The sequence below is a fragment of the Myotis lucifugus genome, unplaced genomic scaffold (genome assembly GCF_000147115.1).
Source record: "Myotis lucifugus unplaced genomic scaffold, Myoluc2.0 scaffold_184, whole genome shotgun sequence".
Classification (NCBI taxonomy): domain Eukaryota; kingdom Metazoa; phylum Chordata; class Mammalia; order Chiroptera; family Vespertilionidae; genus Myotis; species Myotis lucifugus.
This window is the reverse complement of record NW_005871232.1, coordinates 1,313,904-1,336,476: the sequence shown is the minus strand read 5'-3', so window position 1 is coordinate 1,336,476 and position 22,573 is coordinate 1,313,904. Positions and strand designations below refer to the sequence as shown.

General features: G+C 39.6%; 1 protein-coding gene across 3 annotated transcripts; it reads left to right on the top strand.

The window, feature by feature from the left end:
- The first annotated feature begins 749 nt into the window (after positions 1–749).
- Positions 750–22,424, top strand: LIPM (lipase family member M). Of its 3 annotated transcripts, XR_002831171.1 has the most exons (10): positions 750–1,070; positions 3,713–3,830; positions 10,518–10,716; positions 11,566–11,675; positions 13,993–14,129; positions 14,269–14,415; positions 15,900–15,971; positions 17,164–17,235; positions 20,413–20,505; positions 21,454–21,585. XR_002831171.1 is itself a non-coding variant. In XM_014462537.2 (9 exons), exons 1-9 carry the CDS (start codon positions 915–917, stop codon positions 21,721–21,723), a joined length of 1,218 nt encoding a protein of 405 aa, XP_014318023.1. In that variant the 5' UTR covers positions 754–914; the 3' UTR covers positions 21,724–22,424. The 3 variants fall into 3 exon arrangements, 2 of the variants coding, with proteins under 2 accessions (XP_014318023.1, XP_006096690.2); XM_014462537.2 differs by lacking the exon at positions 20,413–20,505 and having other exon boundaries at positions 754–1,070; positions 14,056–14,129; positions 21,454–22,424; XM_006096628.3 differs by lacking the exon at positions 20,413–20,505 and having other exon boundaries at positions 754–1,070; positions 21,454–22,424.
- Positions 22,425–22,573: the final 149 nt, after the last annotated feature.

The following is a 22,573-nucleotide window of genomic DNA, read 5'->3' as shown; positions in this document are numbered from 1 at the left end:
CACATTCTAAAAGTCTACAAATTAGTGTGACTGCTGTTAGCTCAGTCCCAAAGAGTTGCTGTAAAAGTAAATAAATATTTTACTTTAAGTGATAGTTCTTAAATTTTAACGCATTCTTTACTTAAAATGACAAAATTCTATTCTCCTGGCCTGCTTAAATATTAGTAGTCTAAGGAATTGATCACATTGCCACACAGTGAAAATGACTAGGTTGCGATTCATTTTAGTTATTGCTGAGAGTTTCGAATTAATCTCTCAGCAATTAACTAGTGATTACAACTTAAAATAAAAATGTTGTACATGTCTATTTAGTTGAGCTAGATAGAAACGGCCTTAACATGTAAGATTCATTTTCTTCCAATCAATGTTCTCACCCATCACTAAAAATAGAAAATGTCCTAAAATTTTTTGACATATTAAATAAAAATATTTATTACTACAGTGATCTTCAATCAAAGGATAGTAATTATTAAAGCCTTAGAATGTGACTATAGGAACTTATACTATTTTCTGTAGACTGTATCTTTCTACCTATCGAAGGAAGAAAAACTAAGAAAAAAGAAAAAGATGCTCCCTATGGTCCTTATTACCTGACAGTGAAGAACGGGGATGTTATGGGCTGTATCCTATGCACATAACTCCAGGTTGCGTCAAAGAAAGTTCTACACGCCTTCAAATTAAGGGATTGGTGACTGCAAATAGTGTGAGGGAGTGGGAGGAGCCAGATGGTATTGGGACATCCTACACAATGTTTCCATTCCAGCTCTGTGTTCTTTCATTCCTATCAACTGAGCTTATTTAATTTGCTCCAGAATTTTGGGAAGGAATTACAGCTGGAAAATATGTGTTTTTAAACCTACAGATCCTTCTGACTTTAGAATTAGTTGTTTATTGCCAGGAAAGCGTAAAGGCAGATGTTGGACCATGTCAAAAATCTTGTCAAGAGAATGGTTGTTTCACACAGAACTGAGATGTGGCTTCTGATGCTGGTGGTGTATGTGTTCCAAAGAAATGTGAATTCAGTACGTATGCCGACCAAAGATGTGGACCCCGAAGCGTTCATGAACATTGTAAGTTTGGGTTTTCCATTATGTTTTAGGGGGGATAGAGTGCCTTACATGTTAATGTTCACATCTGTGTATTATCTGCATTATGCGCTATATTTATACATGGTGGTGATTTTTGCTAACAGAGGAATCATAAATTAGCATATTGTACTGTAAAGTGCTAAACTGCTAAACTGAAAAAAAAAAAAATTAAAAAAAATAAACTGCTAAACTGGGTGTGAGTAGACTGGGTTCTCTTCAAACAAATTCAATAAACTTGGGTGGATGACTTAGTCCTTTTGGTCTTAAAACACAATTTGACTTTCCCTTGAATTCTTAGATTCATTCTATGAGCAGAGAAATCGTTGCAGTATCTTAGGCCAAGCCCAGACCCTCCATTATTTTCATTTTGTCTGTGTTTTAAATTCTTTTTCTACTTTCATTAGTACTAAATGAGCATTGGCAACTGTAATACTGTATTATAAAAGTATTATCCCTCACTTCTTACTATTAGGGCACCCACTTCTGGTTGCATCCTTCACCCTTCAAAACCTGCACACCAGGTTTTGGAATCAGTGTTCTGGTCCGGAAATAACTCCATTGTTATCCTGTTGACAGACAATAAATAAACGAACCCTAATGATTGCTAGAGAAGGCCTCCTGTGAGTAAAATTCATAAATGATGTGGTATCCCAAATGATTTTTTTTTGCCTACTTTCAAATTCTTAGTTGAGTTTTAACAAAGTCTGCCATATGATAACTTATCCCATAGAAGATATTGTAATAAAACCTGCAGAAATGCTAATTTCACTTAATCTTCACTGCCCTTCCAGTAGATATGAACATCCCTATTTTTCAAATCAAGGAACTGAGATTGAGGAAGTTAAACAATTTAAATTAGGCCACATTATCAGTAGATGGTAGAGCTATAATTTATAAGCAGGCCTTCCCAAACACATAATTGTAACCAGCATGCAGTAAACCCTCCTGGGTGAGCAGTAGAAGCTACTTCCCGGTGAGTGAGATGATTGCGTGTAGTATTCACAATCCATACATTTCTCGTAGATTGAACATGTTTAAATACAGATTTAAGACCCTTTTTACAGAAGCCTCCTTTGAATGGATTCTATAACTCTGGCAGGTCCTAGAAATCTTTTGACTCTACATGATGCCAAATATCAGGTTTCTTTTGATCATTCCAAAGATTGGCTGTCTTTTGGTGGTTTGTCCAGAGAGTTAGCAAATTGGCGTGGGTCCTTAGAAGCCATCTTCTGGCTCTGAGAAGGTCCCACAAAAATTCCTCTGGGTTACTGGGTGGAAGTAATCCGTTTAGCTATAGGCAAGGCGATCTCCCTGAGCCTCACCCACTGTGTGTGCACAGCACCTGCACACTGTTGGAGCTGCAGGAGCCCTAAGACTAAAGTTCTGACATTGAGCAGTTATGCATAGAGAGGCAAAGTAAAATAGGAAATTCAAATGATTGCCGGTATAAAGTAAATGAGATAGATTAATGCGGTTCAGAGTCTGAATAGGTTTGACTCTATACTGATTTACATGGCTATAATCTATCTTATATTTTGGTATAAATTTGATTTTATTTATGTATTTTCTTAGTGTTAACTGAACACCTATTAGGCCCTTAATACTGTGCTATACACTGAGGTTACAGAGAGATCTAAGAATACCAAAGCCTTTACTTCATGAAGCTTACAATCCAAGTAGGGAAGGGAGACACATTACTAATTACATGAATAATGAAATCAAAAAAGAAAACATTGCCTAACCTAAGCAATTTAGGAAAGTTTTTCTAAATAGGAAGCTGCAGAGATCTAAAGTATTCTCACTGCTCTTGCCCATTGCCATCATCTAGAGAAGTAGGGAATTATTTCTAAGAGCTGCTACTTTAAAAGGAATAAAAAAGGAGAAAGTCAGGTACCAAATGCCCACTGTAGTATATAAGGCAAACGGGCATCATAGTTAAGAGAAAGAGCCTACAGTCCCATTGCTTGAGTTTTAATCCTGGCCCTAACACTAAAACACAAACTAGCTATATGATTTTAAGAAGTTTATTTAACCTAGTCCTATTTTTCAGTTTATTCACTTGTAAATTAGGTATGCCAATGATTTATACTCCATGGAATTATTGCAAGAAATGTAAAAAGATCACATATGTATAATACTAACTGAATTACCTGGCATATAGTAGATACTAAATGAGCATTGGCAACTATAGTAATTAAACATCACTCCCACCCTTATCTCCTATTTATCTTTCAGATTTCAGGTTAAAACCATTTTTTTCCCCAGTCTGTGGTTTTAAAGATGAAAAGAAACTGAGGAAATGCATGGCCCAGGTGTTCTCATAAGACAAGTGCCTCACTGACTGCATTAGAATTATCTGATCCCTAACCCAAAGCCAGCCCGGGAACCTGCATGGTTAAGTGCCCCAGATGATTCTGATGCACACCCAGGTTTTGGAATCAGTGTTCTGGTCCAGAAAGAACTGCAGAGCACTGGCCAATATTTCTGAGATAACATGATTAGCTAAAGTAAAGGAGTTTTATGTTTATGCCTTCCAGCATCAAGAAATCAACTTTTTACTCTGCGGTAAGTGAGAATATGGCCTTACAGAACCGAACTCAAAAGAAATTGTGCTTTTTCTGTAGAGTGAAATCATCCAACATCAAGGCTATCCCTGTGCGGAGTATGAAGTCACAACAGAAGATGGGTATATCCTTTCTGTTAACAGAATTCCTCAAGGCCTAGTGCAACCTAAGAAGACAGGTATGGTTTACCCTATGTCACCCCAGCATGGCAGTGTTCCCTACAGTAATGATTCCCTTGTAATATGTGTGTAAAAGGGAGTCCGGGTTATTGGTACCAGCCAGGGCCATTGTTTAGGCCAAAATATGACTTTAGTTTCCCCATAATCTCCATCACCACCACCCCATCTCCGATTATCCCAAATAAACATAGTGCATATGTCCAGCATGTTCTCAGCTCAGTGCCTTTGAATTTACAGTTCTCCCTGTGGAACCCTATTTCATCAGATATCGGTAGTTTGCACTGGCCCTTCTTTCAGACCCTGGTCACCTGACCACCCTAGTCAATATAGCAATCTCTTGCCACCGATTGAGGGCTAACCCCTTGTCCTGCTTAAATTTTCTTATAGCACTTAACACCGCCGGATATGCAGATATTTGCTTATTTATCTATCTCCCCCCAACCAGAATATAAACTCATCGGGAGCAGGAACTTTATTTTGTTTAAGACTATCACCAGTGCCTAAAAGAATGCTAACCACATTGTAGATGCCAATAAGTATCTATGGAATGAATAAGTTGATATATAAATAAATGAATAACCTGGAGACACAGATAACTTTTCCCTAACCCCACAAATCCTTGAGGGTAAGCAAGGCACGGCTGTGCCAAGCCATCAAGTGCCTGTGGCAGTTCCTAAGCTCAGGGGAGACACCTGCAGCTCCTATTCATGGCAACTTGTTTTCTTGCCTCGTGTTCATTTACATTGTTCTCTCATGGCCCAAGGAAGAGCTTGGTGTTCAAAGTATCAGCCTTTGTGGTCCAGTTGGTGCAGAATACTCCCCTCTAGTGGCTGATGTTGTTCCTGCAGCTTCCATTGGCCTCTAAAAGGAGGAAATCTCCCTGCCTTAAAGGAAAGCAAGATTTCTCAACATCTCTTCAAAAAGAGGGCCAATGAAATTCATACTGAAAACAACCGAAAGGTGTCCATAAGCTTGTGACAAAAGCCTTTTAAACACCTTCCTTCATTGTTGGCTTCAAATATTTACATCAAAAAAGAAAATAGGCTGGGCCATCCTAAAAAAGTGATAGCTTTTTAAAGAGTAGTTCTTATGCACTCGCCTATTGGCTATAATTTAAATGAAAATTCATGACTCCAGGGAATGATTGAAATGATGCCGATCATTTATAAGTCAGTTCTCTCACTAGATGAACCACGAGTACAAACTTCTGCCAGGTAGGGCCAACCTGGCCCCAGCCTTGGGAAATGTCCTAAAGATTTCAAAGGACAGCATTGATCCTCCTTGGTTTAATTTCATCATATTGAGGTCACCTCCTTGAGGGCTAGAGGATGAGCTCAATGACCAGACATAAAAGGAAAACTTAAAAGAACTCAGTTTCATTCTCCTGGTCCTGTACTGGGCCCTCATGTTCTTTCCCCAGAGGAATAAAATGAGGCAAATGGAATTCATAAAGTTTGTTGTAAAAGGCCTCTGTCTATAGAGAGACTGCACTTGGAATCAGTTAAATAATAACAGGATCTACCATCTGATGAGGTGAGGTGGCATGCTGACTGCTCAATGCACAGTATCTCAATGAACCCTCAGCACAGTGAGGTAGGCGTTGTATTGTTGTTATGTTAACTAGGACACTGAACCTCTGAGAATAACTGCCTTTGAAAAGTATAGCACTCATAACAACAGCAGCAAAGCTTCTCTTGTCTTCCTCTAAAACAGGTACTATGGTGTGGATATTACACTCACAATCTGATCTAATTCTTATAAGCCCCATCAAGAGCATGGTGTTTGCCCTTTAAAGATGCAACATTTGATTATCTTTCAGTATAACTTTCTAATGTAAAAAATAATGTTTATCTTAATTTATTTAACGTGTTAGGATTCTAATGCATTGATCCTTTATCTCCTACTGATATTCTTATAAATTGTATTTTAATATAATTTCAAATTTACAGAAAGTTTTCAAAAATTGTACAAGGAACTACCATATACCCTTTACCCTGATTTACCAATTGTGAATTACATTTTGCCACTACGTACTTCCATTCTATCAAATATCTTTGACATTAAATTTGAGACATCATGCCTATTACTCCCTGAATATTTCTTAATATTGGGGGAGGGAAAAATAACTTTTTCTCCTACTCATTTTCGGTTCTCTTAGCCTAATGGAAATTTTTCTCTTGTTCATCAGTCTTCCATTAGGCTAATAGAACCGAAAATGAGTAGGAGAAAAAGTTATTTTTCCCTCCCCCAATATTAAGAAATATTTAGGGAGTAATAGGAAGTTTATTAGCAGGGGTATCCCACATACGTATGGGAGCACTCAGAGATGAGTAACTCAAAAGGGTGCTTAGATTTTTGTGGTCTATATACCTAACTCAGTAGGGAAAAGGGAGAGGGATAAAGAGCACTTGTGGAAAAGCAAATGACTTTTTGGAAAGCTAAATGGCCCTTGGGAAAATAGATGGCAGATAAGATAGCATACGATAATGTTTGTCCAGTTCTAGTGCTAACTTCTCCTTTCCTAAAAAGAGAAGACTAGAGTTGCTTCAGGGCAGGGAATTTATGACAATTGAGTTCTTTTGAGAGCCTCTGTTTTTAGGCAGACAAGGAATTTCAATAACTCAAATGCCTTCAGCACAAAATAATCCCTATTCCAAAGTGGCATATTTGGAGGGAGTAAGGAAAATATCCTGATCCCCTTCACTCATGCATTTATTAAAATGAGGAAACTAACACTGATTGATATTAGTATCTAATCCATAGTCCATGTTCAAATTTTGTCAATTGTGCCAAAGTCATTTCTATCCTCCCCTCCCCCAACCCAGTATCATCCACTTTATTTGGTTGTCTATTTGTCTCCTTTCTAAGCTGAAAAAATTCCTCAGGTTTTCTTTGGTATTTTTGACCTTGACATTTTTGAAGAGTTTTGAACAGCTATTTTATACAATGTTCTTCAATTTGGCTTGTCTGATATATCTTCATAATGAGATTCAGGTTATACATTTTGGCAGAAATACCACAGAAATGAAGTTGTGTCTGTCCCACTGCATCAGAATATCAAGCACATGATAATGGCTTATTCCTATATTGACAATATTAGCTTAAATTTTTTTGTCTTTCCCTGGTTTTATTGAGCTTCTTCCCCTCATTTCTGTGCTCTCTCTCTCTTCAAACAGAAATTTGTAGATTTACTGTGGACACCTGTGGGTTCTCACGGCTGGCACCAAGTGGTCTTTTCTCACTCAAAACAGATTTCTCTAAGCTGTAAAGAAAGATTATATTAAAAATGAAAACACAGGCTTTATTTACACACTCTAAGAAAATAGAGGGTTGGCTGTAGCCCTGAGAAAAAGCAGAATCCACACTTTTTATTGCTTAATTGAAATGTGAAGTCAGTGTTTTATATATATATATATCCTAGATAATAAAAGCCTAATATGCTAAGTGTCCGGTCGACCAGTCATCCGTTCAACCAATCAAAGCATAATATGCTAATGATATGCTAAGGCTGCTCAACTGCTCACTATGACGTGCACTGACCACCAGAGGGCAGACAGTCGACCGGTCAACCAGGTGCTATGATGTGCAATGACCACCACGGGGCAGATGCTCCAACTGGTAGATTAGCTTGGTGCTGGGGTCCAGCTGATCGGGACTGAGTGAGACGGGCCAGACACACCCTGGAGCCCTCCCACGGTCCCTCCACAGCTGGCCAACCTCCTGCATCCTTCCTCAGCCCCGATCATGCACCAGTGGTGTCCCTCAGCATGACCTGTGCCCTCTCACAATCCAGGACCCCTCAGGGGATGTTGGAGAGCTGGTTTCAGCCCAATCCCGCAGGCCAGGCCGAGAGACCCCACGGGTGCACTAATTCGTGCAGGAGTGGGGTTCCTTGGCCTGGCTGGCCATTGGAGCCAATTGGGGCCGCCGTGCCCAGTCCCTATCGGGGCAATCGGGTCAGCTGTCCAGGGAGGAGAGAGGCCGATGGGGGACAGTGGTGGGGAGGGACCGATGGGGGCTGGCTGGTGGAGGGGAGGGAGGGACCACAGGAGGTTGGCTGGCGCAGGAGGTTGGCTGTGGGAGTTCACTGACCACCAGGGGGCAGCTCCTGCATTGAGCATCTGCCCCCTGGTGGTCAGTGTGCATCATAGCGACTGGTCGTTCCGGTTGTTCCAGCGTTCTGGTTGCTTAGGCTTTTATATATATACTAGAGGCCCGGTGCACAAAATTTGTGCACAGATAGTGTCCGTAGGCCTGGCCAGCGATCAGGGCCGATCTGCGGGGCAACCAGCGGGGTGATCAGGGGGCCCCTGCTAGCACCCACCTTGGCTGGCCTGAGGCCTGCGGGCTGGGGGCAGCTCCTGCATTGAGCATCTGCTCCCTGGTGGTCAGTGTGTGTCATAGCAACCAGTCGTTACACCGGTCCTTCCACCGTTTGGTCAATTTGCATATTAGGCTTTTATTACATAGGAGATATATATCACATCTTTATCCATATTTTCTTTATCCATTCATCATTCGACAGACATTTAAGTTGTTTCCATATGTTAGCTATTGTAAATAGTGCTGCAATGAACATGGGAGTCTATATACCTTTTCAAAATACTAATTTTGTTTGCCTTGGATATATATCTAGAAGTGGGATGGCTGGATCATATGGTAGTTCCATTTTTTATTTTTTTTGAGCAGCCTCCATATTGTTTTTCCTAATGGATGTACCAATTTACTTTCCCACTCATAGTGTAAAAAGATTCATTTTTCTCCACATACTCACTAACATTGGTTATCCCTTCTTTTTGATAAAAGCCAAGTGTGAGGTGCTATCTCATAGTGGTTTTGATTTTAATTTTCCTGATGATTAGTGATATTAAGATCCTTTTCTTGTACCAATTGGCCATTTGTATGTCTTTGGTAAAATGTTCATTCAGAACCTTTGCCCATTTTGAAAATGAATTTTGCTATTGAGTTGTATGATTCCTTATACTTTTTGGATATTAATCCCTTATCAGACACATGGTTTGTAAACATTTTCTTCTGTTTCATGGGTTGCTTTTTCATTCTGTTGATTGTTTCATTTGCTGTGAGAAACTTTTTAGTTTGATGTAGTGGCAATTGCTTATTTTTGCTTCTGTTGCCTGTGCTTTAGAGTTATATCCCCAAAAATATTGCCAAGACCAATGTCAAGGTGCTTTTCCCTATGTTTTTTCTAGGTGTCAGGTCTTACATTTCAGTCTTTAATTCATTTTGAGTTAATGTTTTTGAGTAGTATAAGTTAAGTGTTCAGTTCTATTTGGTGATATTAGCTTTGATCACTTTCTTAAGATGGTGTCTGCCAAATTTGTCTATTATAGAGTTAGCATTCTTCCCTTTGTAATTAATAAATATTTGTGAGGAGATACTTTCAGGATATGTAAATATCCTGTATCTCTTCAAACTTTATTCACTAATTTTAGCATCCATTGATGATTTGATAATGCCATCAATCTTTCTATATTTATTTAAATTATATTGTAAATAAGAGCTTTTACTTCTCCCCTAATTCTTTATTCATTTCATTGATATCAATATTGAGTCATGCATTCTCAATTTATATAATAGGATATAATTTATTACAATCATTTATTTTGATGCTCAAATTTTCCCATATTTAAACATTGGGAGATCCTTCACGCTGGCTTGTGGGTTTTTCAGACATGAAGCACCCATAATCATTAAACCATTACATATATAGAATAAGCATATATTTGTATATATTAATATTAGAATATAAATAATTATAAATAACATATACTTACATACAGTATAATATTAATACATTAGGATATATAATATATTTATATATGTGTATATTTATATGTGTGTATAATTAATATAATAATATCAATAATTATATCTAGTATTTATATAATTATTTTATTATAACATTAATATATACATATGTAATTATATATAATTATACATTTGTTATATTATACATTACATAGTATAGTAACATATTATAATGTATGCATAGTATAAATACATAACAATGTAATTTTTTATTCTTATTAATTTATAATCGCTATGATTATTATATATAATTATCTTAATCATTATATTATACCAGCTCCTGGAGCACTTCAGTATCCTCTCAGGTGCCCAGACAAGTCTAGTAATAATAACTTTACAAAAACAACAATGGGAAAGCATTGGCCTGCGGATCGAAGGGTCCCAGGTTCAATTCCAGTCAAGGGCACATACCTCGTTGCAGTCTCCTCTCTGGCCCAGGCCCTGGTCGGGGCTCATGCAGGAGGCAACCAATCAATGTGGTTCTCTCACATCAATATTTCTCTCTGTGTTTCCCTCTCTCTTCCACTCTCTAAAAATCAATGGAAAAATATCCTTGGGTGAGGATTAAAAACAAACAAAACAACAGTGGGAGATGCGCTTTGATTCTTTCTCTGTGCCATGCATTGTGCCATCTGCTCCTTGTGCCCGATTTCATTTCATCATAACAAAAATTCTACTTTTCTGATGAGGAAATCAAGACACATAAAGGTTAAGTAACTGACCAAGATAATCAAGCCAGCAAGCAGCTGAATCAACAATTAAACACAGGTTTGTCTAACTTGAAAGCCTTTGCACAGTAGGGGATAACCAAAAGGGTAGAGAACATTTCCCCCGGATGAAATTCTCTTTTTTTGTAGGTTCCAGGCCTGTGGTGTTACTGCAGCATGGCCTGCTTGGCGATGCCAGCAACTGGATTTCCAACCTGCCCAACAACAGCCTGGGCTTCATCCTGGCCGATGCTGGTTTCGACGTGTGGCTGGGGAACAGCAGGGGAAACACCTGGTCCCGGAAACACAAGACCCTCTCCATAGACCAGGATGAGTTCTGGGCCTTCAGGTATATGAGAGTCTCGAGAGGAGGTGGATGTGGATGTCTTTAGAAGAACTGGGTAAAAAAATCACAACTTCTAGCATTTGGAAAATTTACTTTGGTTGGCTCATCCATACCCTAATAGGATAGCCCTCAATTGTCTTAATTGACTAGTGATTCTTTTGGGAAAGTAGTGGGGAAAATTACGTTCCTTAAGAAGATTGGGTCTGGTGAATGTGGTGAGAATGGTGGGTGGTGTCAGGTGATCGAGACTGGAATGAGAGAAGTGCATGTCCATTTCCTTATAGATGGATGTCCTGGGACTAACTCTTCTGTGAGTTATGACAAGGACTGGTACCCCCAGGAGGAGATGAGATCAGACATTAAAGATATAAGGAAACTATTAAGCCTCCGGGACTATCAAGTCAACTAACACATTTCTTACAAAAGACTTTTAGTATTTGTATTTAAATTACCTATGGACATTCAACCTGCTTTTTATCTATTTCATCAGAGAAGGGACCCATAGCATCTTTAATACTTTTCATATAAGTGAATCTGCATGACCATCTGCTATTCTACTAACAGAACAACAGGACACCTCTACTAGGGAGGCAGGTCTTGTGCCCAGTAAATATTCATTGAAGATGATTATTGCTCTGTAACATCTGTAGAAAATAGCAGTTTGCTGACAACCTGTGATTTCTGAGGCACCCAGGCATCACAGGTTTGAAACAAGTCCAAACTGAGTGTTGTGAGGGACACAGTAACCGTCTTGGGTCTGACAACTCAAGGGTTTGTTTATAAACTCCGGGGGCTGTTTTTGTTTGTTTCTGATTATAACTTTTCATATAACTTTGTCTTTTCCTCTTGTAGTTATGATGAGATGGCTAGGTTTGACCTTCCTGCAGTCATAAACTTTATTTTGCAGAAAACGGGCCAGGAAAAGATCTATTATGTCGGCTATTCACAGGGCACCACTATGGGTAGGTTCAAAGGAAACCAGGTTTGTATACTCAGAGGAAATGTGAGCATATGCTGTACAGCTGTGCCTGGGATCAGTCTTCTCACACTTCACTCATCTGGCCTTATTCTCTTCAGCGACTCTAAGAGCAACAGGAAATGGGTATGAAATTGAGGGAGGCTTCAGGTAGAGTAGGTAGAGCAAAGGCTTTGGAGTCAGACAAATATGTATTCAAATGTTGGCTCTACCACCTCTTAGGTAAATGTCACTGAGCAAATGATTTAATCCCTCTGGCCTCAGTTTCCTTATCTATAAAATGGGGATAATAGCTCCCTCTTAGGGGTGTTAGAGGTGATGGACTGTTCAATATGACTGATATAAGCTCTGTGAAGCAAGGCTGTGAGAGCAGTTCCTGGCCCATAGTATGCACTCAGTAAATGCATTGAACGAATGAAACATAATCTTCAGTGTCTGGCACATAACAGACAATCAATAGACACTAAGCACTGTCATCATACTATACAAAGAACTGCTGCAGGGAGTTTACTCAAGTCTTTCTCTCTCTCTCTTTTTTTTCCTCTTCTCTGCAATTCCGTGCTAATGTCCTTTTGGTTTTGATGACTTTGTGAGAAACCGAAACTCATGGCCCCAGAGGATACATATCACCTACTTGGGGAGATGGGAGTGGAGGCTGGCTATCCTGACCCTTTATTAGACCAAAGTCAACAGGAAAAAAATGTGCTTGGCCTTGGTTACAATGAAGGAAGATCAGCAGAGGCAGAGTGTGTGCCATCAGAAGGCTCTCGAGAGGGGGCTGAGAAGGGCTCTGAGCCAAAGGCACTCCAGAGGCAGCCAGGCATCACCCGTGCAAGGGATTCTGAGAGAGGTGAACACTCAGTGGAAACTCAGGGCACACATGCCATTGGTTCATTTTAACTGACACTCCAGTGAATAAAAAGAGACTGACTTTCACATTGTACTTTCTGGATTTTTCAACATTAACTGATCCTAAGGATGCCGTGTCTCACCATGTACTTCACAGAAAGGTAGAATGTTATGCCTGCTCCTACTCTCATTTCCAGAGGTCTTAAAACATTTTCCCTATAGTAAACTGTTCAACTTGACTTGAAGACAAAGGTGCTAATGATGACGTTAAATGTTACTCTGAGAAGAAGGAAGTGGCCAAACAAGCCTAGGATGATTCTATTAGTCAACCGCGGAGCTATTAATGCGGAAAACTCGAACTTGCTTTACATAAAGAGAGGAATTGATGGGAGAAGTTATCTAAAGTTCCCAAATCTTGACATTTGAGAATGAAGTCCATATAGTCAGAATTAAGCTGGAATATAGGAATGTATTCGAAAGTATTTTCAACCCAGTCCTACTGATGGTACAGTTGGGAGAGCCAGAGCTAATACCAAGTCACTCTTCTGCCTGCCTTTGCACGTGGCTGGCAAAACAAATCATGTAAAGAGAAAAGAAGGGAAGGAACCAGTCTTTCTTAATACTCACTCACCTCCTGGGAACCAGACAGAAGTCATGTGATTTTATGTTGTTTTTTCTACCCAACCTCCTTCCCCACAGCCTGCAAGCATCAACCGAGACAGAGCCTGTGCATGCTCTATTGAAATAGACACACAGTATTTCCAATATAGTGACCATGGCCTGAATTTATATAACAGCCTTTTTCTCCCAAAAGTTCCACAGAGATTAGCCCTGTACAGTGGTAATTTGGGAAATTTGGCTCTATTTTATAGGTATAGAAACTGAGGCACAGACTGACTTAACTAGTGTTCCATACCAAGTCAATGGCAAAAATAAGAGTTGGAATCCAGTTCCCTAGACAGTCTACTACATTACTTTATAATTTGGGTTCCAGAACAATTAGGGAATCACAAAAACCCCAGCAAAACCTTGCTATACCCATTATGGTATTTTACAGAACATGCTTGTTATCAATAAACAAGGAAGTTTTTCTTATTTTTTTTCACTGTAGAGATTTGAATTAAATGAAGTAAGAACCATGAACATCATAAGCAAAGTGTCAAGAATATAGTTACCCCTGTCTCTCTCTCACAAAGTCCACATTATTATACTGAATAATTAAATTCACCAATTCAATGAGATCCTACTACTGGATATCAAATAAGCTAGATGTCAGAAGGAACACGAAGGCGTTTTTCCTGCTGTCATTTTCCCCCCTCAATGAACTTATAATTTCATGGGCGAGTTAAGACACAATCACAAGTAATTACTGAAATATCTTGACAAAAGTAAGTAAGCATTTTATGAGTTCGAGGATATTCCGTATCCATGCTGACATATTCCTTCTCTTGCAGGCTTTATTGCATTTTCCACCATGCCAGAGCTGGCTCAGAAAATAAAACTGTATTTTGCTTTAGCACCCATAGCCACCATTAAACATGCGAGAAGCCCTGGGACCAAATTTTTGTTGCTGCCAGATATGATGATCAAGGTACGTGACTCCTCAGAAAATTTCTTGTCTATGTAGAAGAGTCTTCCCACCTGATAAGGTAAGATTTACACTTTTCAATTAGACGCACTTATTTTTTACTATGATGTAATGACTACTCTTTTGTTTCCTATTTTTACAGGGATTGTTTGGCAGGAAAGAATTCCTGTACCAGACCAGATTCCTCCGCCAGTTTTATATTTACCTTTGTGGTCAGATGATTATTGATCAGATTTGCAGCAGCATCATTTTACTTCTGGGAGGCTTTAACACACAAAACATGAACATGGTAAGTGAGAACCTAGTACATTCTCAGTTTCCCAAAGCAAAGCTAGAAGTTATTGCCAGTAAAGACTTAGAGAAATGTAATCTTAGTAATCCAGTTTTCTCCAAATACACTAATATGTGGGACATGCTTTAACATGGGTTGAGGTCAGGTTAACAGAAGGACATTGCTAGACATAAACTTCACAGATTATAGATGGAAGTGATACGAAAGCAGCTTTATGCATTGAATTAGCAGATGAAAAATAGTGATTAGAACCCAGTAGTCAAAAGAGAGAATCGCCATGCAGCATCTACCTCTTCTTTTCTACTTGGGTCCTTCTGGTCCTTTGATAAGATGTCTGGGAGTTCCAATTTGGCTTAGGTAAAGCTACGAGTAGGAAGGTGGCACAGTGTGGGTTCCCAAGAAGCATACTCTGAGATAGAGATTAGTAGGTAGAGTGATTTTGGGTTATGTGCTTGGAATAACACCTAGAGAAGGGAGTGAAACAGGATTGGGTAGATGGAAGAAAAAATTTTTTTAAAAAAAAGCTGTGATATCCCCTTAATGCAGCGGTTCTCAACCTGTGGGTCGCGACCCCTTTGGCGGTCGAACAACCTTTCACGGGGGTCGCCTAAGACCATCCTGCATATCAGATATTTACATTACGATTCATAACAGTAGCAACATTACAGTTCTGAAGTAGCAACGAAAATAATTTTATGATTGGGTCACAACATGAGGAACTGTATTTAAAGGGCCAGAAGGTTGAGAACCACTGCCTTAATGGGAACCTCCAATGATCCTACAGGGATTTGTGAAGATGGGATGACCCTTCAGAGCTCTCCCATGTGCGGTGAGAGGGCTGAGTGTTTATACCCCCATATCAGCCAGTCATTTAATGCAGATGATACCAATGGGTGATGCATTGGGCAATACAGCTCTCTGCACCTGGGACAACCCCCCAAGGAGGCCCCACAGTAGCGGGCTACCAGCTGGCAGCTGGAAGAACACATCTTTAATTCCTGAAGTCTTTTTATTCTTTGTTTAAAATAATACGATTAATAGCTACCATTTAATAAACATTTATTATGTGCCAGGCTAACAATCCTATGAGACAGATATTATCAATTTCCCACTATGCAGATTAGTGTCCTGAGATTTAGTGGATTAAATTATTCCCATATCCACCTAAAAATTAAATGGCAGAGCTAGGATTTGAATATAGGCTTGTTCTAGAGTCTTCATCCTTAATTACTGTAGTAAGATTAAAAAAAAAAATGAGTTCAGATATCTACCGAGAAGCCATCCTCGGATGAAAAATATAGGTGCTCAGGAATACATTTAGTGGCATGTTTATTTATGTGCATATTACTGTTTCATAGATAAGGGCTGATAATTTAATGATGGTCCCATTTCTTAGTCTGACACCTGGAGATTTGATCTGGACAAAGTGCATATCTCATGAGTTTTTTCATGTCCCACAAACCACTCATGCTTTGTTACAGAGCCGAGCAAATGTGTACGTCGCTCATTCTCCTGCTGGGACATCTGTGCAAAATATTCTGCACTGGAGCCAGGTAGGAATGATGTTGAATTTGTCCTTTTCCCTAAGTAAGTATCTGTGGGAAAGAGTGCCCTTTTGACAAACCAGGGGTTATTTTATATTTCTTATGAGATGAAATGTAATCTAGAACATTGAAGCTTTTCAGGAGATGGGAGGGAAGGATTGGGCCACGGATGTCTTTAGTGGACCTTAAAACTGTGAGGGCAGATGGTCCCACTGAGATCTTTCTCTGTCTCTCACCACCTCAAAATGAGGCTGGAGAAGATAATTGGAGGCTCCTCCAGCAGCCCGGTCAAGTAGTAACAAAACTGGAAGGCAGGACCAACCACCCAAAGAGGCCTCACAGGAGGGAAAGACTAACCTGCAACACAGGAGGGCAAGTCTTGATCACCAGTCACATGAACTAAAGAAGACAGAGCTGGAGTAAGACATTCATAATGGATTCAAGGATAATGTGAATGCGAATTATCCTTTTACCAGTGAAGAAGCACTGAACCTACTAATATTGCTCATTGTAGATGATACAATGGAGTGACCCTGATTGATTGTGGAAATAAGGATGGATATAAGGACAGAGCTAGAGCATAACTAACCTTGGATTCTCATGTATTAAAAATACCACTTTGTTTTTAAAAGGGGGGGGGGCTGTTAACTCAAGCAAAGAGTTTTATGAATAGTGATGGCATCTATATATCATAAATATTGGCCCTATCTGCTTTCTGTTTTTGTAGCAACTTAGAGTCTAGTGAAATTGTTCTTGTACAGTTGTTATATTTGAGAGAGAGAGAGAGAGAGGAGAGAGAGAGAGAGAGAGAGAGAGAGAGAGAGAGAGAAGAGAAATATTTTGTAATTAAAACTAAAGAATTCTGAATTGTATTAAGTGTCGTCACCTTCTCACAGTCACCAGGGAGAGCTTTCCCCTGTAGCCTACAGAGTTGTCAGATACCACCTATGTATGGGGATGCACCCCCTGGAGTTGTATGACATGGTGACCAAGTATGTCTGCAGTACATGCATTTTCTCCCGAAAGGGTCTTCCTCTTGCCTTTGTACTTCCCTGAAGATTATCCTAAAGCTGAACAGAAGCCGCGGTCTCTGCTCTCTGCTTCCCCCACAACTGCAGACTGGGGAGCACATTTCCACCCCTCCTCCCACTCTTTTCCAGCGATACATTTGAACGCCATGTACATTTTTGTTTCCTTTTAGGCAGCGAATTCTGGGGAACTCCGGGCTTTTGACTGGGGGAGCGAGACTAAAAATCTGGAGAAAGGCAATCAGGTAAGAAAACCAATACCACCTTTTTGAAGTGCACGACCGGGTAGGTCTAATGGCAGTTTACTGTAGAGATAGAAATAAAATATGAGTATGCGAGTGGAAAATAATAGTCGGGGTTTGACTCCATTTGAAAATGGGGACGTTCACAGCGTGGTCACAAGGCCTGCTGCCTTCACAATGGAGTAGGAGACCTTCTTTGAGAGGCTGCTTCCATGAAGGGGGCCCTGGGCTTCGTAGGAGCGAGGTGGAGTGGGTTTAGAGAAGGGAAGAATGTGGTCTCTGGTGGCTACTACTACAAGAAGCCTTTCTTGATAAGAAACCCAGAAATCACCAATGAAGAAGGCAGGAGTGAGGTTGTTTGTATAGTACAATACAAAGACCATTCATCTGTGGTTGCCAGAGACAGGGGTGAGGGGTTGGGTGGGAAATGAGTGAAAGGGATCAAAAGGTACAAACTTCAGTTATAATATAAATAAGTCAGAAGGTATAATGTACAGCATGGTGACTCTAGATGATAATACTGTGTTGTGTATTTGAAAGTTGCTGAGAGTCGATCTTAAAAATTCTTATTAGAAGCAAAAAAATTTGTAACTATGTGTTGTGATGGATGTTAACTAAACTTACTGTGATAACCATTTCACAATATAATACAATCTTATAACTCAATTTAAAAGCCTTGCTACATAAAGAAAAAGAGTGTTAATTGGTGAATGAGGATTACTGGGTTAGTCTTGCCTTTACACTATAAACTTGTGTGATCATGGCTAGGCCACTTTGATTCTTCAGACCTCAGGTTTTTTATCTTTAAACATTGGACTAGATCAGTGATGGCGAACCTTTTGAGCTCGGCGTGTCAGCATTTTGAAAACCCTAACTTAACTCTGGTGCCGTGTCACATATAGACATTTTTTGATATTTGCAACCATAGTAAAACAAAGATTTATATTTTTGATATTTATTTTATATATTTAAATGCCATTTAACAAAGAAAAATCAACCAAAAAAGTGAGTTCGCGTGTCACCTCTGACATGCGTGTCATAGGTTCACACATATAATGATTCTGTAATTTGCAAGTAAAAACATTTTTTTCTATTTTAAAAATATTTTTATTGATTTCAGAGATAGAGAGAGAGAGAGAGATGATGAGAGAGAATCATTGATTGGCTACCTCCTGCACATCCCACACTGGGGATTGAGACCATAACCCCGGGCATGTGCCCTGACCAGGAATCGAACGGTGACTTCCTGGTTCATAGGTTGACGTTCAACCACTGAGCCAAGCCAGCCAGGCAGTAAAAAATATGTTTAAAATGCTATCACATTATCTAAGAAATGTGTAGTCAATGCTGTAGAATAAAATTAAAAACAAATGTTGTGTAGAATCAGAAGTAGACTTTATACTCTTCTGAGCATAAAATCTTCACTGAAGATTAGTAGTAGCTTGTGTATGAATATAAACAAACATTGACCCTACAAATTTAAAGCTGGAGGGAGCTGAATAGATACAGGCAAATCTTTGAGTACCATAGCATATGTAATATCCATTTCTGTACATCAATCTAGATATAAAAGGCTAGGAAATTGGACAGACTGTGCAATGCCCATGAATAGCAAACTCTATGAAAGGTCTGCTCCTTTTTTTTATTTTAGCTCCATCTTCACCGTTTCCTAAAGCATGTCTTTAGAGGAAGCATTCCAGTTCCAAAGTAGTTTTAAGTTTTCACATTTAATGTCATGAGTTCTAGGAAAATCACTTGTGCACAGTAGGTGCCAGAAAACAGTCTGATGGTGGGAAGGAAGATACAACACGCACACACAAAGGTGTCTCAGAATCACAGAACCTTAGCACTGGACCTGAATTCAATTCAGTCTTCTCACCTGTAATATGATTTTAAAACATATATTACTGGCTCCATAGAATATTCCAACCTTTCATATCTAAGTTAGGCTATAAAAGGTGTTTCTGATGATCAAATTCTGATGTTTGTGTTTGGGAAGTTTTCCCATACCAGCAAGCAATTCCCTGAACACCAGCAAGATGTCCTACAGTTCTACCCAGTGCTGGGATAGCATCAGATGCTATGGCTTAAGAGCCTACAAGACTGCCTCCCTCCCACTTCCGATGCCAACCTGGACTTCTGACCAACTGGCTATAAATCAGAGGTTTCCATGACAACTCCCTCTGGCTCAATTAATTTGCTAGATTGACTTACAGAACTCAGAAAAACATTTTACTTACTAGATCATCCAGTTGGAAAAGATGCATAGGGCAAGGTATACGGGAAGGGGCACAGAGCTTCTATGCCCTCTCCAAGCGCACAGTTCTCCCCACATTTCCACTTGTTGACCAAGCTGGAAACTTTCTAAACCCTGTCCTTGCTGAGTTTTTATGGAGGCTTCATTACATAGGTCAACCCTTTGGCGGTCAAACAACCCTTTCACAGGGGTTGCCTAAGACCATCCTGCATATCAGATATTTACATTATGATTCATAACAGTAGCAACATTACAGTTATGAAGTAGCAACGAAAATAATTTTATGGTTGGGGTCACAATATGAGGAACTGTATTTAAAGGGCCAGAAGGTTGAGAACCACTGGATTAAAACATTAGTCATTAGCGATTGAACCCAAGAGGTGTGAAACTGGAAGTCCCAGCCCTGTAGTAACATGATTGATTCCACTGGCTAAGAGCCTTCCTCTGGTTCCAAGTCCCCTCACTAACATAATGAAAGATACCTATATGGCTCTCATCCCTTAGTAAATTCCAAGGGTTTTTTGGGCCTGGGCTGTGGTGGTGACTAAAACAATAGAAATGTATTCTTTCCCAGTTCTGGAGTCAGAAATCTAAAGTCAGGGTTTGGACAGGGTTGGTTCTTTGGAGACCCAGTGAAGCTGCCCCATGCCTCATGCCTCCCTCCTAGCTTCTGGTGGTTGCCTTTAGTTCATGGTGTTCCTTGGTTTGTAGATGCATCACTCCATTCTCTCAACCTCTGCCTACATCTTCACATGGTTTTCTCCTCTCTGTCTCCTGACCTTTTCTTCAGAGAACACTTGCCATTTGAGGGCTACCCCAATCAAGTATGATGTCATCTCAGGATCCTTAACTAAGGGTTTTAGGAGCTCTGTGCCAGAAATGGGGATGAAAACCAAATATATATTTGTTATTATACATTACAGCATCGCAGGCTATAACTCCAAATGTTTAGAAAGTCACAAAATGGCACAAGGACGGCCTGGATTGGAACCTCAGCCCCAGGGTGGATTTTCCAAGTAAGAAATGGGCCCCAACATTCCTGTGGAAAGTTCTGGGTGCTGATTAACCTCAAGGGCTGAGACAGCCAATCTGATTTCGTAGCACTGCTTGAATAAGAGAAGTTCTCAAGGGTTAAGACTCCTAGAAACCCTTCTTTGGGTGATGGGGCACTAGAGCAGGGATCTAATTTATACCTTCCCTTGGTTCAAACTACCTATGTTCCAGTGCCATTGACTTCCCATGTTTTTGGAGATAGTCAAGCAGGGCCTGCTTTTTAAAATAATATTTTTTTAAATGATTTCAGAGAGGAAGGTAGAGGGGGAGAGAGATAGAAACATCAATGATGAGAGAGAATCATTGATCGGCTGCCTCCTATACGCCTCCTATTAGGGATCGAGCCCACAACCTGAGAATATGCCCTTGACAGGAATCAAACCTGGGACCCTACAGTCCATAGGCTGACACTTTATCCACTGAGTTAAACCAGCTAGGGCTGGGCCTGCTTACAGGCTTTCTATAATCATAGAAAATATCTGTGCAGCCCCAGAGCAGAGTCCTCAGTAGGTTCCCTTCTCTTGACTTTCTCTGTAGAATATCTCTAACTCTGGCCTCATGAAACATTTGTGAAGTTATCTTTTAAAGGTAAATTATGCTTAAAATATTTATTAATAGGAAGAAAAATAATTAAAAAGTGATGCTTAAAGTGCTAGGCAATTTACATGTTTTCTCATTAACCGAGTAAGTGGTTACAGATATCCCCATTTCACAGATAAAGAAACCGAGGTTCAGTAAGTTTACCTTCAAGTAGGTGCTGAAACAGAAACTCTAAATGCATATTTGCTTGGCTCCAATGCCTGTGCATTTTTTTTTCATCACAACACATATTTAGAAGGTTTATTTGGAATGTAAATTATGAGTTTGGAAGTTCAAATGTGATCTACAGCTAACAACTTTTCTTTTTCTAGCCAACTCCTGTAAGGTACAAAGTTGGAGACATGACGGTCCCTACAGCAATGTGGACTGGAGGTCAGGACTGGCTTTCAAATCCAGATGATGTGAAAACACTGCTCTCCGAAATGAACAACCTCATCTACCATAAGAACATTCCTGAATGGGCGCACATAGATTTCATCTGGGGGTTGGATGCTCCTCATCGTCTGTACAATGAAATCATATATATGATGCAAGAGGAGGAGGCCAGCCTTTCCCAGGGAATGTGCAGGCTCAGACTGTGAAACATCTGATACTGACAAGTCAGAGGGAAAACCTTGTGGACAATGGGGCTGGGGTCCATGGACAGAGGATGGATTTCAGGAATTGAAAACCTATCCTATCAGTAGAAGGGAAGAGGAGAGGGGGAGGAGGGAGGAAGTTGACTATATATTCCTTCAGGTTTCCTGTATTTGGCAATAAAACTGACATTAACTTTTTTTTTTTTAGTTAATTAGACTGCTCATTGGCTGAACATAGGTTTCATGTGCTATTATATAATCTACCATCTTGAAGGGCAGGTTTTATTCGAGAGCTAGAAATTATCAAAACATTCTCTATGTCACTCAGGTAAACTTCCTTAAAACATGTACTTATTTTTCTATAAGCCATATTTTCAGAATAAAGTAAACTGAAAAATTGGGATGAGAGAGAGGTCTTGAATCTCTGGATTATTGTTGACTTTCACAAAATAAATTAGACATTTTCGTCTTATTGCCATAGAGACATAACACTACCTCAGAAAGCCAAGCTACTTTAACAATAAATAAATAAACAAACAAACAAACAAACAAACTAAAACAAAAAAGTCAATGTACAGTGTGGATAAAATATATTTTAAGCTTCTTCAAAAGGGTCAAGTTGTATAGTTGAGTCGCAGATGTCATACTTTTGTAGAATTTTTATGAGTTTTCCAATAAATGCAGTACACACTGCATAAAGCATGTATGTGTATTTGAGTGCCTAAATTTGAGTCCAAGCTTGTTTGGGGTTGCAGAAGACCTTTTGATTAGAAATGTATGACCCAGCTTTCTGCCTCCAGAAATGAAAAGCTGGGAAAAAAACTTTGTGATGTCAGCAACATAATAAAACAAA